Source organism: Astyanax mexicanus, chromosome 20 (genome assembly GCF_023375975.1).
Source record: "Astyanax mexicanus isolate ESR-SI-001 chromosome 20, AstMex3_surface, whole genome shotgun sequence".
Taxonomy (NCBI): Eukaryota; Metazoa; Chordata; class Actinopteri; order Characiformes; family Acestrorhamphidae; genus Astyanax; species Astyanax mexicanus.
The window spans coordinates 38,950,751-38,973,472 of NC_064427.1; the positions used below are offsets into that span (position 1 = coordinate 38,950,751).

General features: G+C 37.4%; 1 protein-coding gene across 8 annotated transcripts in view; it reads left to right on the top strand.

Moving 5' to 3' along the window:
* Window positions 1–22,722, top strand: part of stard13a (StAR-related lipid transfer (START) domain containing 13a) — a 522,041-nt gene that overhangs the window by 144,414 nt on the left and 354,905 nt on the right. For all 8 annotated transcript variants that reach the window (XR_007427471.1, XR_007427469.1, XR_007427468.1 and 5 more), the window contains 5 exons: window positions 6,201–6,272; window positions 10,748–10,829; window positions 15,974–16,037; window positions 19,893–21,190; window positions 21,565–21,735. Coding sequence is in view for 4 of the 8 variants with exons in the window: in XM_022681476.2 (XP_022537197.2) it covers window positions 6,201–6,272; window positions 10,748–10,829; window positions 15,974–16,037; window positions 19,893–21,190; window positions 21,565–21,735 (1,687 nt within the window). In the remaining 4 variants the exon portion in view is untranslated. The remainder of the gene's footprint in view (window positions 1–6,200; window positions 6,273–10,747; window positions 10,830–15,973; window positions 16,038–19,892; window positions 21,191–21,564; window positions 21,736–22,722) is intronic.

Genomic DNA, 22,722 nt, shown 5'->3' on the forward strand with positions numbered 1-22,722 from the left:
CGTGAAGTCAGCCACCGCTTCTTTTCAAACTGCTGGAAAGCACAGCGACTCGGTTCTCATACATCAGCTCACAGACGCCCTGTGCTGCAGACATCACCCTAGGAGTGATGTGGGGAGAGAGCGCCATCTACTGTACCCACCCGGAGGGAGCAGGGCCAATTGTGCTCCCTCTGAGCGCCGGCAGCTTGATGGTAAAGCTGCATGAGCAGGGTTTCGAAACCTGCGACCTCCTGCTCATAGTGGCAGCGCTTTAGACCGCTGGACCACTCGACGCCCCAGTTTCTAATTTCTTAGAAATTCTTAGTGGTCATGCCATCGCCATTATATTATAGTCATTATATGTTTACAGATTTCAGAAGTGGGATTTCTTACAATGTTTTCATTCACTATTTAATGTAGTTCTATAATGCTGCATTCCATTTGAACTTGGATGTTGGAATTTCCAAGTTCCACATACAAAATTTCTACTAAAAGGCTCTACAACTAGAGCCTCAACGGCATAGTTCGGAATCCATAATTTTTACACTTCATATCAATGTTAAGTAAATCAGTTTATTAGCACTTCTATCTAAGTGTGTCTTGAAATGCTGTTATACTGTGCTATAATGTGGGAATATCTGTAACCTCCCACAAAGAGATGTTATGTATTTCTTGTAATTCAGGTGTACATGACAAGACAAGACAAGACAACCATACAGCTCTGAAAAAAAAATGAACCACTTAAAAATGATGAGTTTCATTGATTGAAAAAGATCTTCTGGAATATTATCAAGTAGAAGATGAACGATCACATCCATCAAACCAAGCTAAACTGCTTGAATTTGTGCAACAGGATTGGCATGAAGTTATCCAAAAGCAGTGTGTAAAACATGCCAAGATGCATGAAAAAACTGTGATTAAAAACCAGGATTATTCCACCAAATATTTAGTTCCAAACTCTTAAAACTTTATGAATATGAACTTGTTTTCTTTGCATTATTTGAGGTCTGAAAGCTCTGCATCATTTTATGTTATTTCAGCCATTTCTCATTTCCTGCAAATAAATGCTCTAAATGACAATATTTTATTTGCAATTTGGGAGAAATGTTGTCTGTAGTTTATAGAATAAAACAACAATGTTGATTTCACTCAAACATAAACCTATAAATAGCAAAATCAGAGAAACTGATCTCTTAATTTTTTCCAGAGTTTATTATATACCATACTTGTGCGGAGCATAGATGGGATGCACCACCACTGCCCCATAAACATCGCCCCAGTTTCTAAATTTTACGAATATATATGCATGCATATCATCACTGTCCAATGAAAAACAAGTATTACATTTGGCCACATAGTACAGATATCAGATCTCAGTACAGCTGTTTTTAACTAAAAGAGTGAAATCTTAGTTAGTTAACCTAGCTAAAGTTAGATAATGTTAGCCAACAGGCTAACGGCTAACACCACAGACCAATAACTTAAGGGAACAAGCTAATCGCTATAAGCACAGTATAGACTGTAACGTTAACTAACAGGCTAACCGCTAACAGCACAACAAGACTAATAATATTAGCTAACAGCCCGCTAACAAAACGCATAAATTGATAACATTATAGAACAAGCTAACCGCTAACAGCACAGTAACACTAATAACATTAGCTAACAGCCTGCTGACAAAACAGCACAAACTGATAACGATAGATAACAGGCTAACCGCTAACAGCACAGTAACACTAATAACATTAGCTAACAGCCTGCTAACAAAACAGCACAAACTGATAACGTTACATAACAGGCTAACCGCTAACTATACAGTCAACAGATAACACTACTGCATGTTTCAGCTGAATGAGGCCCAAATCACACAATTAGGTGAATAATGTCCGAGGAGGTTTAAAGCTCATTCTTCCTTCGTTTTTTTTAAGGCGTTTTCATTCATTTACAGATTGATCAAGACTGTACAGATTAAAATATTATTTGCAAAAATAATGTTCTGCTAACGATAGCGAACTAATGTAAAAGATTTTACAGCAATGTGTAATTTTGAAGAACCTTAGCTGTAAATTAACATTTTTTTCTGCAGTGCATGAGTCAATCAAGCCCTAAATAACCAAAGAAATAAACAGTGGAAGAGGCGGAACGTGCACAGCGGCTACGAGGCAGCTTCCTGTGTGTTAGTTTGAGTTTGGCTGCACCCTGCTGAGCGCTTCCCCTGATAGTCGTGTTTCCACCTCGAGAAAGGCCCCATCACGTCTCTCTCTAATGGCTTCCATATGCGAGCAGAGATCCTACACAGTGGACACGTTTTAACAGATCTGAGCTGTCCCTGTAATTCGTCCACTAAGAGCAGATGACAGGTTACACCGGCAGCGGCCGTAAAGATGCTGCTGGTATTGGTGCTGCATGTGTAGTGACTGGAACGTGTACAGTACATATAGAGGGAGGATATTCAACAGATTGTGACTTCAGCTTTTTGATTTGATATTGATTTGTTTAGGGATATTTTAACCCTTGTGTGGTGTTCATATTTTTGTTACTCGTTTACTTTGTTACTTGTATTTAATTCAGCAAAATTAAGCAATTTTACATTAAAATGCTTTACACATGCTTGCTTCACCTAAATTGTAAGCAATATAAACAGCTTACATGGTTAATATTTGCCCTTTACCTTTCTTATGTTACATTTCTTTTAAAAAGTGCTACTCTTTTTTTATTAGTTTTTTAATAAAATGTAAAAGAAAATGAATTAAACTCAAGATATGAGTAGAAAATTAGTTTAGTCTCAAATTTACAAATAAAGCAATGTTTATTAGCCCTTGGCCAAACATACTGTGTGTAATATAAATGTGTGTGTGTGTGTGGGGGGGGGGGGGGGGGGGTACAGTGTGTGTTTATCGAAAATGTGTTTTGATATATGTTTTTCACAAAAAATGAGCCAATGCCAATGAGTTTGAGTTAGAAAAAATATTTTTTTTGTATCATTTGATGAAAAATAAAACGGGTCCCACAGACCCGAACACCACACAAGGGTTAATTACAACTGCAGGTTTTGTTTGAATATGAAAATTATTTTTCAGAGTGGAAAATAGGCTAATTTTGAACTTGATCTTGAGTTTATATTGTACTAGAACACACACAGAACTGGAACTTTTCAAAACGGACCTGCATTACACACCCAATACCCGCACTACTGCTATATTGCAGTATTTTCAGTCACGTTAAATGTCATGGTCTTAAGGAGGGAAGCCAGAATGCAAAGAAAAGTCTGTTTTTTAACATTTAACTTGAAAAAAAATTATTATTTTATTTACAGGAATTGGATAAAATTATGTTTTGTAAATTATTCTAGCTATTATTGGAATCATATGCTGTGCGTGATGGAGGTTCAGATGTGAATAAAGAGGGTGGAGTGTGTCTTGTATACGTATTTTATGTATATGTACATATTTTCATGCCTTTTTTTATTCAATCCAATGCAATCATCTTTTTTCTTAATTTTTCTCTTGCCCTTACAGCTTAAGCTTCCATACAATTCAATACAATTACAGCACAGTGTTGAGTTAAATTAAGATAACATTTAAAAGAACAAAAGAACAATCTACCATGAACGTATAGAATAACGCATAAACACATTACTGTTGAAAATGCATTTTTTTTTTAATTAGTCGTTTTACTCATCATTGATGTTTTATCATTAGTGGTGATTCTGTATACCACCAGTGCTAAAACCAATGATGAGTATTTTTTAGGGGTGTCACAATTTCAATATTTCATCGAAATCGATCGAAATTATGTCATGGTCTCGAGCCTCGAAGTCAAAAAGAGGATTGATGATCCCTCCCTCGGACATTGTGACTGCTCAAAGAGCAGCTCTTTCTCCAGAGAATGTGGACATTCTCATCTTCTTAAAGAAAAACTTAAAGAAAATATAAAAATAACAGTTGTTTTGTCTAGCCTCAAATACGTTAATAGTTTTGGTACCTTAAGGAGCATCTTTCTCTCAGATAAAGTTAATAATATATCTTTATTAAAGAAAAAAACTTCTCATTCTCAGGGACCGAAAAATCTTAAAGTCTTATTTTTCATGTTTAACTGTTATAGTAGGATAGAGTTCAGTTTGTTAAGGCTCTAATTGTTCTATTATTTTGTACATGACTGTTCCTGTATTTTTTTATTATTTATTTTGTTATGTTGCACATTGCTGTTTTAATAGTGCACACTGCTGCTACCAAAAAAAGCCACTAGATGGCATTACATATATATCTTAATTTAATTATTTAAATTTGACCATTAGTGCCTAATGTGGTGTATTACAGATCACTTGTATCACTTTGCTTCACTTATATCAAGCCCACCTTTTGAAATAAGATTATGTAAATTTGATGAATCAAACAAATGACTGACCATAGACTAATCTAAAACTGGTATAGACCTCTCTGCTGTAAAAAAAAAAGAAAAAAGAAAATCGAGAATCGAATCAAATCGTGACCCTAAAATCGGACATAAAATTGAATCGAGCATTTAGAGAATCGTGACACCCCTAGTATTTTTACCTCAGTGCTCAAAATGCAGCTGCCTGAGTGTGAGTTCTGGCCGTGTTGAGCTTCAGTCCGTGACGAAGTGGAACCATCTTCCAGCCGTCAGAGTCTGAGATTTAGCTCTCAGTGTGCTGCCATGAAAGCAGGACCTATCCTCCTAAACGCTCGTAGATCCAGCAGGAATGTTTTGTGAGTTTGATCAGACTGTACAGGTGCAGTTATGCACATGAATCTGCTGTTCTCTTCTGGTCATGTTTTAGCTGTTGGGGTGCTGGTGCTCTGGACCTTAGTTAAAGAAAGTGTGCTTATTTAAACATCATGCATTTCAACGCTCCAGCTGTTCCAGAGCTTTTCATTCCATAGTTCGTGGGGCAGCGTCTGGGGAGAGAGACGGAAGGGAGAGGAAGAGTGGGTGGGAGAGGGCGAAAGAGGAAGACAAGAGAGTCTTGGATTTACAAAAAACAGAACAGACAAAATATCACTTTCACAGAGTTTTTATGTTTTTTATTGTTATTGTTTAGTCTTTTAAAAGTGAGGGGGAGAGGGAGAAAAAGGACAAAAGACACATGGAGTCGAGAAGAGGAAGGTCAAGATAGACAGACAAAGAGAGAATGTAAGAGAAAGTGAGAGATAGACAGAGAAAGTGAGAATGAGAGAACGAAAGTAAGCAACAGTTAAAAAGTGAAAGATCGAGAAAGAGTGCAACAGAAAGAGAATGTGACAGAGACCTTTGACACCTTTAACGTAACCAGATAACTCAAAAAAAAAAATCTAATTTTTAATTCTCCTTACAAATAATCAACACATTAAAAAAGCAGTTCAAAGCATCCACCAGTTCAATCCACCAAACTCAATATTGAGTCATTTCATAATCAGCCTCTTTACCATTAGGACAGAGTCAGTCTCTCCACTGCAAAAAAAAATAAAAATCCAGCTTTGCTGCCCCATATCATAAATGTAAAAACACTATTTAGGTCCATAATTTAGAGTATTTAGGACCATAAATAAAACAATATACCTAAAAAAAAAATCATAAAACCCTTAAACCCCAGTTTTTTTTACTAATACCAAAATCAGACAAAGAAATGAAAAAAAAAGCCAAATAATTATCATAATCCTCCACTGGAGGTCGGCCACTCTCTTTTTAAAAGCCTTTTGTACACGGAAAGCCAGCTACCTTTAGGGGACGAGTCTGCCTTAACACCTCTGTCCATTTTTTCTAATTTTTCCTCAAACTACGAATATTCTAATGAATTCTAATGAAAATTTAGTGAAAGAGAAAGAAACAGAGAGAAAGTAGTTTTTGGTGTTATTTATTTATTGGTATCTGTAGTTTTTCTTAACGGTTTCATTCAGTAAAGTACTTTGATGTATTTGGAAGGTAAAACACTTGATTGGGATTTATTCTTGATTCTTTAACTAAACTGAATTAAGTAAGTACGTTTACAGACACATATTAATAGATCTGGGTTTTAGAATTGTTTTCTGGTATTGAGAATTGTTTTTATAAATCTGCTGCGTCTGATTTACCTTTGCAAGCCATCAGCCCTTCTTCAGTGATCAGCAGAATGTGTGTGATTTTAGCTATGCAGCCAAAAGTGTGTGTTTCTGTGAGAGAAAGAGAGAATAAAGAAATAAAGAATTTAGGGAATAATCTTTTTTTTCTTGTTTGTTTTTCAGAAATTGAAGCAAAGGAAGCATGCGATTGGCTGAGGGCAGCAGGATTCCCGCAATATGCCCAACTATATGAAGGTTTGTGTGGATTTCTACAATATGCACTTAAACACATGACATAACTTCAGAAATTACCAGTAAATAAACACAAGATTGTGACTAGTATTAATTCTTTACGTTTAAGCATTTACTTTATACAATTCATTAATTTTGATTTGTTGCCAGATTAAAAATGTATAAAATTAAAAATGTTGCACTTAACTATAGGCCATACAAGCAGAACATTTGTTGTTGATGTCAAACAGAAAGTGTGTGACCTAAAAACAGGCAGTTTACAGAATGATAAAACCTTTTTAAAAAACTTTAGTTTCAGTAAAGGTTGCCAGTGTAAAAAAATATGACAAATTATTTTTATCGCTCCATCAATCTTGTAATTGTGACACAATATAAAGAAACAATCACCCAATTCTCATTATGTCAAAAAAGTGAAATAGAAATAAAAGGTGTTTTATTGGTAGTGTTAATTTATACTTTTAACACAATTTTACCATGCTTCTGATATAACAGCATTTGCACTTTATCTAATAATAATAATATGTTTGTATTAATTACCTAGAGCAGCTTGAAACGTGCAAAAAGGCATAAGATAAGATAAGATAAGATAAGATAAGATAAGATAAGATAATCCTTTATTATCCCACAATGGGAAAATTTACAATGTTACAGCAGCACAGAGGAAAGGACAGAGAAACAGGTCAGGAAAAAATTATAATAATAATAAACAAATAATAATAATAAAAACAATAAAAATTTAAACAAAAACAATTACAGTAAATATATAAAGATACTTAAGAAATTGTATATAGTAAAGAAAAAATATATACATTTAGTGCATATTTTTTCTTTACTATATATAATTTTTTAAGTATATTTATATATTGTACTAAGTCTCTTTAATAATCATGGGTGTGTTTTGTGCATAATATAAAATAAACCAATCAGTGTGTCACTTTCCATTCCCTTTAAGAACCAGGTGTGCACTAATTGTGATGGACTGCTATTTTAATGGTGCAGCTACCTGGCCATGTTCAACACATCAAAGAAAGCTGACCAGCATGTTCACATTGTGATATTTTGTTTTGACGTAGAATAGTCTTATTTTATGTAATTTTGTATTATGGAACATGGTATGGGTCCTTGCACTGCTGCCAAGATAGCACTTAACGTCTGATGGCTGACATCTGTCTAGGTTTCTTTCAGTCTGTGGCGGACCTGTGTTTTCCATTGCCAAGATAGCAATACGCCAGAAATGTACCTTCACAAAACTTTAAAACCACTACACCCATTAGCACTTATCGGCGTGGATATATCCACAAGCTCAGTTGCTATTTAAACGATGCAGGTGGAAGGCAGGAAAGAACACTGTTTGCAGGGTGTAAGATAGCAATGAGCGTCGCGACATGCCTTGCGCAGAGTGTTAAAAAAGCCCTTAGTCTATATCAGGGGTGTCCAAACTTTTTTTGTTGGGGGCCAGAAGGAGAAATATATTTGAAGTCACGGGCCAAAGACTCTGTAATAAAACAAATAATGAAATATACCACTTTAAATAATACATTTCCCTGATTATTTCATTTACACACCATTTTACTTGACTTACTATCTTTATCTTTGACAGTGTTGTGTAAACTAAGATTTTTCAAATTGATGTTTAATTTCATGATGTCTCTTAATATTAAACTCCTTAATTACGGCAACTTTTAGACTCATTTGCCCTTTTTCTGCGCTAAAACTGCGCACTCCCTCCGCTTTTAGACTCTTTGGCCCGTTTTCTGCGCTAAAACTGCGCAGCCTCTCCGCTTTTAGACTTTTAACCCCTTTTTCTGCGCTAGAAATGCGCACTCTCTCTGCTTTTAGACTCTTTGGCCCGTTTTTCTGCGCTAGCAATGTGCACTCTCTCCACTTTTAGACTCGTTGGCCCGTTTTTCTGCGCTAGAAATGTGCACCCTCTCCACTTTTAGACTCTTTGGCCCGTTTTTCTGCGCTAAAACTCCACTCTCGCCGCTTTTAGACTCTTTGACCCGTTTCTGACACCTAGCGTTCAAACTTTGACTCTCACATTATAAAAACCTGCTTAACAGCGGACCAACTTTCATTCTATTTCTAAAATACCTCGCGGGCCGCTCCAAAAAGGAAACGGGCCACAAATGGCCCGCGGGCCGTAGTTTGGACACCCCTGGTCTATATATTTGTTCTAAGCATCACATTTCATATTCTGCAATTTAGGTTTATTAAATACAGATCTGACACAAACTGTGATAAGCATGCTGAGAAGACGAAAAGGGAAGAATAAAGGGAATAAGATAAAAAGAAGTCATCTAATTTCAGACTGTGTTGTACAGTATGCTCTTTTTCATCCATCATTCTTTAGGAACAGCCTAGCGGCTGCATTGACACAGCTGTGTGCTCTCAGTTTATAGCGGGGAGGGTTTTTTCCGCTCTTCGGCCCATTCGAGGGCCACGCAGAGCTATTTCCAGCCTAGAGTTTCTGTCTAAGGGGAGCAGGGGGTCATGGGAAAAAGGCTCTGCTATCGCTAGCTGGAAAACTCAGGCCTTTCCCTCAGTCTTCCCTCAGAAGAGTCAGAATGTCTCTCTCTCTCTCACCCTCTCTCTCTCCCTGCATCCTCTTTCCTCCTCCTCTTCATGACCCCCCTTATAAAAGCTTGCATCAATCTTACACTTAATGCCAAGTAAACTGGGAGCACATAGCTAAGCTCTCATGAGAAAACATGGGAAACAATGAGTTATTTAGATGTTTTGAGTCATCGGAGGAGAATGATCATACATATAAGCAGTGTTGATCTCGCTATTGATCAAAATCTTACTGTAAATTGTAGAAGTGAGATTCACTAGAGGTTCCAATATATCTCCAATTTACAGGTTTAGCTTTGCTAATAAACCTGTTAGGAAGATACTCTCTACAAAACAGCTAAAAGCTCCTCTTAAAGACCTTTCTCTTGGCTGGGTACTCTCAGATGTAAGCTTTTATCATCTAAACGTAAGTGATTTGAGTCTCACTTAGCAGGAATACAGTCTGTGCTGTGGTGTTTAGTCCGTTAGCTAACTCATCTATACCTAAACAGCTGCCTATAAGTCTTAAACCAACATAACCTGTCATAGATTGATAGATAGATAGATAGACAGACAGACAGACAGATACTTATCCCGAAGGAAATTTAGGCATCCAGCAGCAACAACACAATACAATAAGAAACATATTCAACATAAATTAAACACAGAATAATACAAAATAAGTATATATATATATATATATATATATATATATATATATATATATATATATATATATATATATATATGATACCTGGTGGATCTGCAGTCAAGCTCAAGCAAATATGATCTTAGCGTGTGGGAACCAGTTGTCGGTCTGTGTTGTGGTGATAGCGGTTAGCCTGTCAGCTAACGTTATCTTTCTGTGCTGTGCTGTAGGCGGTTATCCTGTTAGCTAATGTTATTGTCTGTGCTGTTAGCGGTTAGCCTGTTAGCTAATGTTATTGTCTGTGCTGTTAGCGGTTAGCCTGTTAGCTAGTGTTATTGTCTGTGCTGTTAGGGGTTAGCCTGTTAGCTTATGTTATCTTTCTGTGCTGTGCTGTAGGCGGTTATCCTGTTAGCTAATGTTATCGACCTGTGCTGTGTTGTTAGTGGTTAACCTGTTACCCTGTTAACTAATGTTATCAGCCTGTGCTATGCTTTGGCAGTTGCCTGTTAGCCAGCGTTAACGGTTTGTGCTGTGCAGTTAGCAGTTATCCTGTTTGTCTGGTAGCTAACGTTATCAGTCTGTGATATTAGTGGTTATCCTGTTAGGCAGCTAACGTTAGAGTTCTGTGCTCTGTTGTGGTGTTAGTGGTAAGTCTGTTTGCTAAGGTTACAGGCCTTTGCTGTTAGCGGTTATGCTGTTAGCTAATGTTATCGGCCTGTGCTGTGCTGTTAGCAGTTATGCTAGCTTAGCCAGTGATCTTCAGAACTCAACACTACGGGACTCGCTAAGTCAAGTTCTCTAATAGTTAAATATGTTTCAAACATTTACTCTCTGTCTGTATACAAACTAAACTTTGTATTTGATCATTTTTCAGTTTAAATATGTATAACCCAGTATTTGACTGTATTGTAACCATGTAAACACAGGACTATACGGTATACGGTTATACTGTATACCGCTGTATACCACATGTTTTGACTCGGTATGACGATATGAAAAAAGTGGATACCGCCCAAACCCTAGTGTTCATCTGGGACCCTTTAACCAAACTAAACTTTGCATTTAATTTCTTCTTGGTTTTAAAATAATGCAGGCTAAGATGCAAATGCAATATTTGTTTATTAGGTACGTTAACTTCATAGCAACAAAGTAAAATCAAAGAAACAAACTTCAGACTCTAAACATGTATTGACACTTTGTCTGGGTCGTGGTAAAGAACATTTGTAAATTTGTATTTTTAACAGTCTGGTGAAGTGTGTGATTTATATTCCTGCAGATTCACAGTTTCCCATTGACATCTCTGCTGTCAAAAAGGACCATGACTTCCTCGACAGAGATCTGGTGGAGCCGCTGTGCCGGTAAGAGACAATGGTTTTGATTTAGAATTATAAGAGGACACAGAAGGATGGTAGATGAAAAAAACTTGATGCAACATGGAAAATGCTAATAAAACATGTTTCTTACATTTACTTTTACTGTAATTGAATTGCAGACTGTGTAAACCCATGCTAATTCATGTTCTGTCTGGTCAACTTTATTTCGTTTGTTAATTTTATCATGTGTTCAGTTTAGGCTTGTTTCCTTGTTTTTTTATTTAAATTATTTCATACTATTATGTTCTGTAGAGGGAGAAATGTGCAATCTCTCTTTTAGCTTTTCTCATGCATTCTATTAATCTTTGCCTTTCATGAATGCTGCTGTTGTATCACATGAAGATTATAATCACCTGTTGACATCACTCCATAACTATTATATATTTTTTGTTTTAATTGCCAGCTAGGGGTGTGCCATATTGTTTTGTACGCAATAATATTGTCAACATTTTTGAATATCGTTAACAATATTAGACCCCGACGTATCGTGCCATATTACTCACCACTTATTATCACATCAGGGTACTACTTTTTACTGTTTAAAAAAATCACACTGTTCTCATTTCCCATTATATATCTACTAAAGACTACTACTACTAGATTATATCTGTCCAGTATCATTTATTTTACTTTAATCCTGGATATATAGAGATATATGGAGTGCATTATTATTATTATCATGACATTCTGGATCACTGACTTCAGGAATATCTCAGTTAGGGGTGTGCTATATCATATCGTATGCAATAATAACATTTAGTTTTCATTTTGTTGCAGCAGTGTATTCTTGAAATAAAATTATTTTAAATTCAGTGTTAGGTCATATCGCCAAGAGTATCGTTATCACGATAATACCATGAAATATTGTGATATTATTTTAATATAATAATATCTGTGTTAAGTTTGAATTAGAGGGAACCCAAACAAACCTAGGTGAATTAGTTAGGAAGATACGCCTCAAAACAGCTGAAAGGTCATTCGCTTGATTAAGTACCATCAGATTCAAAGCTTTAACATTTAAATGCGCGATTTCAGTCTCAGTGTGAGTACAGGCTGTGGTGTTTAGTCTATTAGCTCGCTTATCTATGTAAACATTTGCGCAATTTTTTAAACGTACATTTTCCCTGCTGTCACGTCCTGGCCTCGTCTCGTGTCTGTTTGTCTTCCCCACGTGACCTGTGCTCCTCTGTGTCTCCTGTCTCAGTACTTTTCCACCACGTGTCTCATTTGTAGCTCCGCCCCTTCCCCAGGTGTTTCCTATTCTAGTGTGTTTCTTGTTTGGTTAAATAGATCTCCTCTGTCACTTGTCCTTCGTCGGTCTTTGCACCTTCCCCTGTTGTTTTGTCTCTCTGTGTTTCTCCGCGTTTCATAGCCCTAGTTCTTGCTCCGTGTTTATTTCTTGTTTAGTTTTCTAGTTTCTTGTTTCTTTCTCGTTTCCCCAGTTCCCTGCTTAGTGTTTAGTTCCTTGTATATATCTCCCTGTTTTATGTTTAAGTGTTTACTTGTTTCTCGTTTCTTTATTTATTTATTAAATTATTCATTTATTTCACCCTACCTGCACTTGCGTCCGTCTCCTCGTCTCCCTGCCTGGGTCATTCATGACACCTGCTGTCCAACTTTTTCTGATTTTGGGGTTGTGTTGGGAGATCACGCAAGGATTGACAAGTTAGGAGCTAATAAAATTATTTTTTTATTTTTTAACCTGAATAATTAAAAAAATTGAAGTGAATTGAAAAAAAGCAAGTGAACGGAATTGCATGAAATTGATTTTGCTTGATCAAACCCCAAAACTTCCCAATTTTCTACTTCATCTTTAAATCAAATCAAATCAAATCAAATTTATCTGTATAGCGCTTTTTACAACAGGTGTTGGCACAAAGCAGCTTTACAGAAACATGATTACAGGACAAAGAAACAGGCAAAACATTAAACATAGAAAATACAGAATACAGAACCCCCAGTGAGCGCGGAGGCAAGGAAAAACTCCCTCAGAGCTGCAGGAGGAGGAAGAAACCTTGGGAGGACCAAGACTCACATTAAAGGGGGGACCATCCTACCACTGGTCAAACGGCTTTTAAATTAATTTTAAAAAGTCTTTCATACATCCACATAGGTTTTATATATTCAGGTGTATAGCAGCACCACTAATGGCTTATAGAGTAAGATGGATGATGAGCAGCTGATCTGTGGTGGTGGATGGAGAAGAGCTGACTTCAGAAACTTCCAGTCTGGCCAGACAGAGGACATGAGAGCCTGAGGGTCCAACATCCATCAGTATCGGGTCAGACAGGTGGGCAGTCAGTAACTCGGAGGAAGGCAGAGAGATGGAATTAGATTTAACTGGATTTATGTAAAACAGAGAATATAAAACATTATCAGAGTGTGATTATCTAATGACTCCGGCAGATCTAAATAAAACAGCCTGCCACTTTTGAATTAGTGGAATACTGAATAGCACACTGCATTTGATTTATAGTTTTGTTAGGAATGCAAAAATTGTTGAACGAGGAAAAATTGCAGTAGAGGGAATCAGAGGTGTTAGAAAAGTGTCTTTCCTGTCTCTTGCAAGTGAAGTGTGCATGAGAGAGGGTGGAGAGTGGACGGAAAAGTGTGTTTTAGCCCTGTAGTGGCACGGGGCCAGTGGCGACCCCACCTCTGGAGCTGTCTGACCCGTGTCCTCCATAAAGTGTGTCTCTGTCTCCGCCGCTTTGATCCCTAATGTTTCCCCTGTGGAGCCCACTCTGATGTCCCTCTCACAGGCCGGAGGGAGCCTTGGGGGGCCAGGGACTGGCGCTAGACACTAACAGATGGCTGTGTGTGTGTGTGTTTGTGTGAAGAAGCAGCAGCCGCGAGTGTTTTAGCAGGTTCAGTCCCTTCTTTAACAGCAGTAATGACAGCGTTAGTGACATCTGAAGTCTGTCACAGAACACACACACCTCTCTACAGAATGAGTCCGCGTGTGCATCACAGCTTAAACACACTCATTTTCCTCATAACTGTGGCAGTCTGGACCCCCGGTGTTTAATAAGGCTGAAATTCAGTCATCAAGCCGCATGATTAGGTACACAAAATAACTTATGAAGTCGAGTCGTCGGTCCTCAGATGCACGGAGAGGTCATTTAAACACTGATGAAACCGCCGCATGTCACGAGCTGGGAATGTTTGAGGGATGAGGTGTTGAAGGTGCCAGCAGCACCCAGTCTCTGGGTCTGGGAGTGAAATAATGGGTCTCGATGTTCTGCAGCTTTCATAGAAAGGGGTCTGGAGTCTTTAATAGGGACTCTCTGTGTTTATTTTGTGTGTAATATGTGGATTTTAATTGCACTTAAGAGCATTTTCTGAACCCAAAAAAATAATATCAACACTTAATAAACAACACACACAATAAACAACCTAATCACCAGGAAACCACAAATCAAACATGCTGGATGTAATAAATGTAATAAATGCTAAATTTAAATTCTAGGTTCTTCATAATATAATATAATTAATGTACCTAAATGTAACTACAAATAAAAAAGTATGGACAGTATGGAAAATGCAATATCATTGCAGACAGAATCAACCCAAGATGTTTTATGTTTTGCCTGATAAACGTATTTAAAATTTCATTTGTTAGTATACACCCATTATAGCTCTGCAATATTGTGTGAAAGTTGGGACATTGTCAGATTAAAACTTAAAACATAAAACATGAATATGATTTTAAACAGGTGAAGTCAACAGGTGAACATAATCATGATCCCAGATCAACATATGCTGCCTTCAAGATGTCTCGTCCAAAGATGAGTGTAAAACTACATGCTTTACATATTACAAAGGCATGACTGCTGATAAAGAGTGTATAGATACTGGACTGGCCTGCCCACAGTCCTGACCTGTCAATCACAGTCAAGTTGGGGAAAAACTGTCAATCACAGAGTATATATTTGATTGAACAATGGCATCTCTATATTTCAGCACAACTTGAAACACTTCATCACTTGGCATCATTTTAGTTAAAACAGCATTTAAGTGTAAGTTAAGGAATGGCAACGTTAATTACCATAAAATAATCGTCTTTTTCTTTTCTTTTTTTTGTTTTGTTTTCTAGCAAAATTGACATTTTTGCCAAAATCATCCTCATGACGCTGGCCACCTGAGGTTAAACTAAGCTAAAGGCAAATTTTTTCTAAAGAAAATACTCATTCTTTTAATAGTTACCTAGAGTCATCTAATCTAGGTTTCTATATCTTTTTCTAGTTGTTATGATGAAAGTGTGAATGCACTGTGTGTTGTGTAAGTGCTTTACTACTGGATTTTTTTTTTTATCCATTTATAGAGCTAAGTTTATTTCCATTGCTACTTACTAGCTGTAAACTCTTAATCAATGTTAATCTTAATCAAAATTATTTGCTAAACAATCACTTTTAAATCAATATATGATTTTTGTCAGGGTTTATAGTTTTACAATATACATTTACTTTTATACAATATACTTTTTTTACTTTTTAATTCACTTGCTGTCCTATAAGGGCCTGTACACTGGATTCTGTATCATTTCCGGTTATTGACTTGACCTGAAGAGCTTAAATGGTAAAAATAAAGGGAAAAAAATGGATGGTGTTCTAAAACTTTTGACCGATAGTATTTTATGTGCATTTAAAAGTTGTAATAGAATGAAAGTGATAGGTTGTCTGAGCGTCTGAGGGATAGACACGGCTGTGTGTGTGTGTGTGTGTGTGTGTTGGGGGTGCACTGTGCTGCTCCTGGGGTGAAGATCAGTCAGATCAGAATGTAAAGAGCTGTTTAAGGGTGACTTCAAAGAGGAGTGAGCGAAGGGTCCGAGCCCCTCCCCTCTACGCGAGCACACGCTCTGTAATGGTCACTCTCTCCTGTCTGACCTCTTCTGAAGGAGCGCGAGAGTCCTCACTGACCTGCCCATCCTCTTCTGCTCATTCAGCCAATCACATCCCTTTGTAGGGTTTTTTTTTTCTGTACCTGGGAGTGGGAGGAGCTAACAGGGGTTAAGTAACTTTGAGCATCTTAATTTCCTTGCCTTCATTCTGCCTCTCCTTTACTCCGCTGAGGAATGCTGCACTGAAAGACTCGTAGACTCTTAACTCCTGGTGTCTTTACCTTTTTTCCAGGCGGCTCAACACTCTGAACAAGTGCGCCCCCATGAAACTGGACGTGGGCTTCCCCAAGAAGAGAGTGAGTACTGCTTTATATTTGCTATAAAATAGGCTTTTTTATTTATTTTTATTTATTTCAGTTTTATTCTTTTAAAATCATAAAAATATATATTTTTTGCTGTTCTACTAATAGGTAAGTCAAATTTTAAGGTGGGAGATATGGCTAAAAAGTCCTTATCTCATTATGCTTGAGAGAAATTGCGATATATGGATACCACTTTAAAATAAGACTACCTTTATAAAGGGTTTATAAATGGTTTACAATTAGTTTATTAATGGTTACTAATTAGGTTGTAAATGCCTTAAAAATCATTAATAATCTATATTGCCATCTATATTGTTGCCCTTTCTACGTATGTGTTATAACTGATTATTAATGATTTTTTTAAGGCATTTGCAACCTGATTAGTAACCATTAATAAACTAATTGTAAACCATTTATAAACCCTTTATAAAGGTAGACTTATTTTAAAGTGGTACCGATATATGATACGAAATTCCTAATAAAGTATATTTAGTATATTATTGCTGTCACTTGATTAAAAAAAAATAATTGTGATTAATTCAAAATTTTCTTTTAATTCCTTCTCTTTAAGATTAAGTTTTAAATATTTGGTATTTAAGTATAAATAAAAGGATCAGTGTTAGACTGCTAAAGTGAAATAATATTTGATATATATGAGTCGTGTTATTTTTTCTAAGCAATAATTGTTTTAATAACAATAATATTCTGTGATTAATCATGATTAAAATGAATCATGATTCAAGCATTGTAAATACTGGTACTTGCCTTTTTTTAAGTTAATTTTAAAAATAATTAAATAATAATTTTAGAATAGTTTTGATTAATGTGATTAGTCAGATTAATTGTGTGCATTAACATTTTTTTTGTGATAACAATATTCCTGCTGATATGACAAAACACTGAAACTGCAGCAAAATAAACTTAAAAGTTTAATTAAGTGTAAAAATGTGTTTTATTCTCTAAGTGTTTGTCTGTTTTCTAAACAGTAACATACCAAGATTACACTAAATAAATAATTTAACAAAACGTTTCTTGGCATGTGTTGAAGGCCTGAAAGATAAGAATGGATGTTTGTTACTGAATGAAATTGAGTTGACCAGACAAAACATGAGATATAAAACAGTTTTATGACTTTCTGCCATAAAAATAAAAGTCAAAGTTAACATTAGAATCACTGTGTATTTTTTTATTAGCATTTTCTATAATGTCCCTACTTTTTTCTGATTTGGGGTTGTACCTCACTTTATGTAGATTTTAAGCGATTGTGATTGGCTGAGAGATGTCATTTATAAGATGGGGAAAAACTATTTGCTTTGCATGTAGTTTCTGATTAGAAAACGTTTTGTTGTAAATGTTTCAGCGCATAAATTAAATTAACGCAGAGTTTAAATTAGGCATATATAAGGCATATAAGTTACATTAACTGTATGTGACAGTAAAATATATCAGTATTTGTGATATATTGTTCAGCGAACAGAGAACATATCAACTTATTACTGGAGGTTCCTGGATTTATTGGCCCACTATTGCTCACAATTATATCTCAGGGAGCATGTGTTACCTGTAAATGTATTTTGTATACTTTCCCTTCACTAGTCAATTCTTATTCCTGAAGCATTGTTCTCCTAAATATACCCTGACAGAGACTGAAAATCTATTTTTCTCCTATTTAATTCAGCGTATTAGAGATTCTTCCATTGTTGTGTTATTTAAAATGTCAGATAATCTGTTTCAGGTTAATTTGTACATTCCTCAAATGTTATTTTATTCTTCTGACGTTCTTCAGTATTATTTTCTTGTGTTTGAGGTATGATTGTTTGATGATATTAGCTGAGGGTATTGCCAAAGCTGTCACAGCTGTTTCCTCTGCTGTGAGATGCCCAGGAGTTTGAGTTTTATCCTCTTTAACGTTTATTAGAACCATCTGTAGCATGCAGACTATTTAAACATATGGAGCAGAATGGGTGTAGTCCCATCAGACAAATGTGGAATTGACTCTATACAGATAGGATTGTAAATTACTACCCAAAATCAGAAAAGGCTGGGACATATATATATATATTCTTTTGCAGACAGAAGATATATGATTGTCTGGTTAACTTTATTTTATTTGTTATTGTACATTCTGCCCTGCATTTCAGACGTGCAATAAAGACTAATAAAAACTAAATCACAATGCAGTGTCAACAAGTCACTGAAAATGGACCATTTAGACTTCTTAGTACTAACTGCACCTCTCTACTATATCTTCCATTGTAATTCTACTTTATTTATTGTTAGACATCACATTACATGAATGTTAGAAAATACAATACAGAGTAAGTTCATCTTACTTTTGAGCTATGAAAATTCTGCAAGTGAAGCTGTAAATGTGATCTTCAAAAATGAATGCAGAATAAAGTTTTATGAAAGAAAAAAAACAAAGTATGTGCATGTTCAATAAAATGTCCTAACAAACCAGATTTGTAAGTCTAATCAAATGAAATAAAATGAAAAAGCATTGTTTCGAACATTTACTTAGATTTTTTATTTACAGACACTATGAACCTGATATGTGTTGTGTTTTATTTACATTTTCGGTATTTAGCAGACGCCCTTATCCAGAGCGACTTACAACAGTGCTTCAAAGTTACTTAAGATATCCAAAGCTAGTTTGTAGACTAGGATCAAGAGATACATAGAACTTAATCATGTTTAGAACCCTAGGAACCTTTTTTTTTTTTTAGTTTAGGAACTCTTTAAAAAGATGTGTCTTCAGTCGACGTTTGAAGACGGCGAGTGACTCTGCTGTTCTGACATCCAGTGGAAGTTCATTCCACCACCTCGGTCCTGCAGCACAGAGAAGAGTCGGGATGTCTGTTTTCTGTGTGTTTTGAGTGATGGAGGTTCGAGCCGAGCCGTACTGGAAGCTCTAAGAGCTCTTGGTGCAGATCTGGCTTTGACCATCGCCATCAAGTATGAAGGAGCTGCTGGTCCGTTTTTTGCCTTGTAGGCCAGCGTCAGGGTTTTGAATCGGATGCGGGCGGCAACAGGAAGCCAGTGGAGGGAACGCAGCAAAGGAGTCACATGACTGAACTTCGGAAGATTGAAGACGAGTCGTGCTGCCGCTGATTCTGAATTAACTGTAGTGGTTTGGTGGCTCGCAGTGGAAGACCAGCCAGTAGAGAGTTGCAGTAGTCAAGTCTTGAGATGACAAGAGACTGCACAAGCACCTGAGTGGCTTCCTGAGACAGAAACGGTCGTTTTATCTTGTCAAACTTATTTAATTTAACAATAAACATCCAATTCTGTGATTTGTTTCAAATTATTAGATTTTTTTTTTTTTTTTTTAGTTGTTGGAAGATTAGTGAACCTCTGCCAATGTTTGCTTCTGAGAGACTCTCTCGAAGGCTCTTTTCATCAGTCATTTTTTTGGAATGTGTTAAAGGCCTGAAATATAAGAATATATGTTTATTACTAAATGATATTGAGTTGAGTTAAAAGTCAAAGTTAACATTAGAATCACTGTGTATTTATTTCATTTGCATTTTCCATAATGTCCCTACTTTTTCTGATTTGGGGTTGTACCTCACATTATGTAGATTATGAGCGATTGTGATTGGCGGACAGATGTGTCCGTTGTTATTTTTGCAAATAGTCAATTGAATCTTATATTTCTAAGCAGTACCAGAACATTTAAGGTTGCCAAGTAACATAATTTTAAACCCTTAAAAGTTCTGAGAAGCACCTCATGATAACTTCATATCTTACATATCAGTTATAAAGCGCTTGCATTATCATTTGTTGTACTGTTACTGTATAAATAGCTAAAGTTAATGGGTTCTACTCTAATATTCCCATTTCTTGCAGAACGAGGATTCAGATGAGGACGACCTGCTGGCCATTAGCAGCAGATGGACGTTTGAGAGGAGCAGCCGCCGCTGGTCTCGTCTGCAGGACATTGACCTCCTCCTGGCGGGCGCAGATGGGCGGAGTACTTTACAAGGTCCGGGGATGCGAACTACAGTGAGCAGCGAGAGCGTCCTGACCGACCTGAGTGAGCCGGAGATCTGCTCCCTGAACAGCGAGGACTCCCTCTCCATCATGCCTGACTCCGCCTCCCTCGCCCCACTGAGTGTGCCCCGGGACCTGCCTCACTACAACTCACTTCCTGCCAAAAGTGGGCGGCGTGGGCGCACACGCGCCAAGGACTTCTTACGGCGGATGGAGACTTTGGGCCGGTCGTGGGCACCCTCGGTGGGACGCCCAGAGCGCCGTTCATTGGCCATCAGTGGGCCAATCCTGCAGAGCCAACCAGAAGCTCTCAAAAAAATGCACTGCGTCCCAATAGTCAACGGAGAGACATTAAGTTTTGAAAAGTCACCGTCTGCTTCCAATTGCTCAACCGTGCTTGCTAATAGTGAGGAGACTAGCCAGTTAGAGAACAGTGGTATTACCGGGCCCGACTTGAAGGAGAGTGTATCCAAACCCCATAGTGCCAGCAAGAGAGCAGGAGTGTACCTGGAAGATCTGGATGTGCTCTCTGGCGTCCCCCAAAGGAGGAGGCCTGTAGAGCAGAGCCGCAGACACGAGTTTTGCTCTTACGATGACCTGGTGGTGCACATCCCAAAGGACCACAAGCCGGGAACCTTCCCTAAGGCACTGTCCATTGAGAGCCTGGCCCCTGCAAGTGGGAACACTGGAAACTGGAGGGTCCAAGAGCCAGAACGGGTTCGGCCGCCACGGGTTGTGAAGACTGCCGGTCACAGAGAGCAGAGGCCGGTGACGCGCTGCTGCCCTCGGGGAAGCCGGATCAGTGTTTATGACAATGTGCCGGGTTCACACCTGTATGCCAGCACTGGAGACCTGATGGACCTGGAGAAAGAGGACCTCTTCCCGCATTTAGATGATATCCTGCAGCATGTGAACGGCCTGCAGCAGATCGTGGATCATTGGTCCAAGAATGTCTTGCCAGAGGGTGATGGCGAGGGGGAGGGGGAGATGACGGATGCGCAGTCGTCCAGTCAGATTACGTTGGATTTCGAAGGGACCTCGGTGAATACGCCCAGCGATGGAGACAGGGACGGTGTGTCTCTAAACGAAACAGACACTTCAAGCACTCGAGAGCGACGGGACTCAGGGGTGGGGGCATCACTAACACGACCTTGGTAAGAATTTGCTCTGTTTTACACGTCCACCATTGCCTACAGGTAGTGCTGTGCGATATGACGATAAATATCGTGGGGACGATAGAAAAGTGTCTATCGTGCTACTTATCTTCTATCGTTTTTACAGTAATTTCATAAATTATTCATGCAGATATATAAAGTAGGCTACGATTAAATGTATAAGCCTGGTCACTTTGCATAAACTCAGTTTATATAAGTTATAATAAAGTAATCTTCACAAAAAAAGCTTAATCGTTACTGATACCTTACTAATTGAAAAAAAATGAAAATGTATTGTTTTGTTAATCAAAGCAGACATGTAGACATATTATGCCGACATAACATTTTATTCATACTTTGTCTTTGTACTTCAGTCTCAGGTGGCCCAGTTTTAGGATGTCAAATCGTCTCAGCCAATCAGGAGCTTGCTTACAAATCTCCAGCCAGTCAGCAAGCCAGCTCAGCTTGTTGCAGAAATTCTCATTGCTACGTCTGACAGCCATCATGGAGAAATACTCCATATCCAACAAACACGGCTGGACCTGGTGAGTGACTCTGATGTTTCTATCCAAAAGTTTTTTTCTATTTAGCTTTAGCTTTAAAATAACAATTACCCTCACATACCTCTTAAAACAAGTAATTTTAACCCTTGTGTGGTGTTCATATTTTTGTTACTCGTTTACTTTGTTACTTGTATTTAATTCAGCAAAATTAAGCAATTTTACATTAAAATGCTTTACACATGCTCGCTTCACCTAAATTGCAAGCAATATAAACAGCTTACATGGTTAATATTTGCCCTTTACCTTTCTTATGTTACATTTCTTTCAAAAAGTGCTACTCTTTTTTTATTAGTTTTTTAATAAAATGTAAAAGAAAATGAATTAAACTCAAGATATGAGTAGAAAATTTGTTTAGTTTCAAATTTACAAATGAAGCAATGTTTATTAGCCCTTGGCCAAACATACTGTATGTAATATAAATGTGTGTGTGGGGGGGGGGGTGTACAGTGTGTGTTTATCGAAAATGTGTTTTGATATATGTTTTTCACAAAAAATGAGCCAATGCCAATGAGTTTGAGTTAGAAAAAATATTTTTTTTGTATCATTTGATGAAAAATGAAAACACAGGGGGTCCCACAGACCTGAACACCACACAAGGGTTAAATATGTCTATTGGTAGGTAGATTAAATTTAACAACTCTCTGTCCTACAAAGACATGATTTTTTGCTCAGTACTCTCAGAAACCCTCCTGAACCTGCAGGGAAGCTAAGCTAAAGCGTATGAGTAGGAGGCTGTCAGTGGTCGGCCTGAGCAGGTGTGTTTTGAAGGAGCACATTCCTCTTATCTACCCAGAGAGTGCTATCAGTGTCTACCATCACAGCAGCTAAGAACAGCTACAGTGTGTTCTCTGTGTATTGATGGTGTAACAGAGAGAGCAGAGAAAGAGACGCCACAAAGAGTGTGTGTTTAGCTCTTTGTAATGAACAACAAAATACGCTCGGGATAGACGACACTATTTAGCCTTGTTG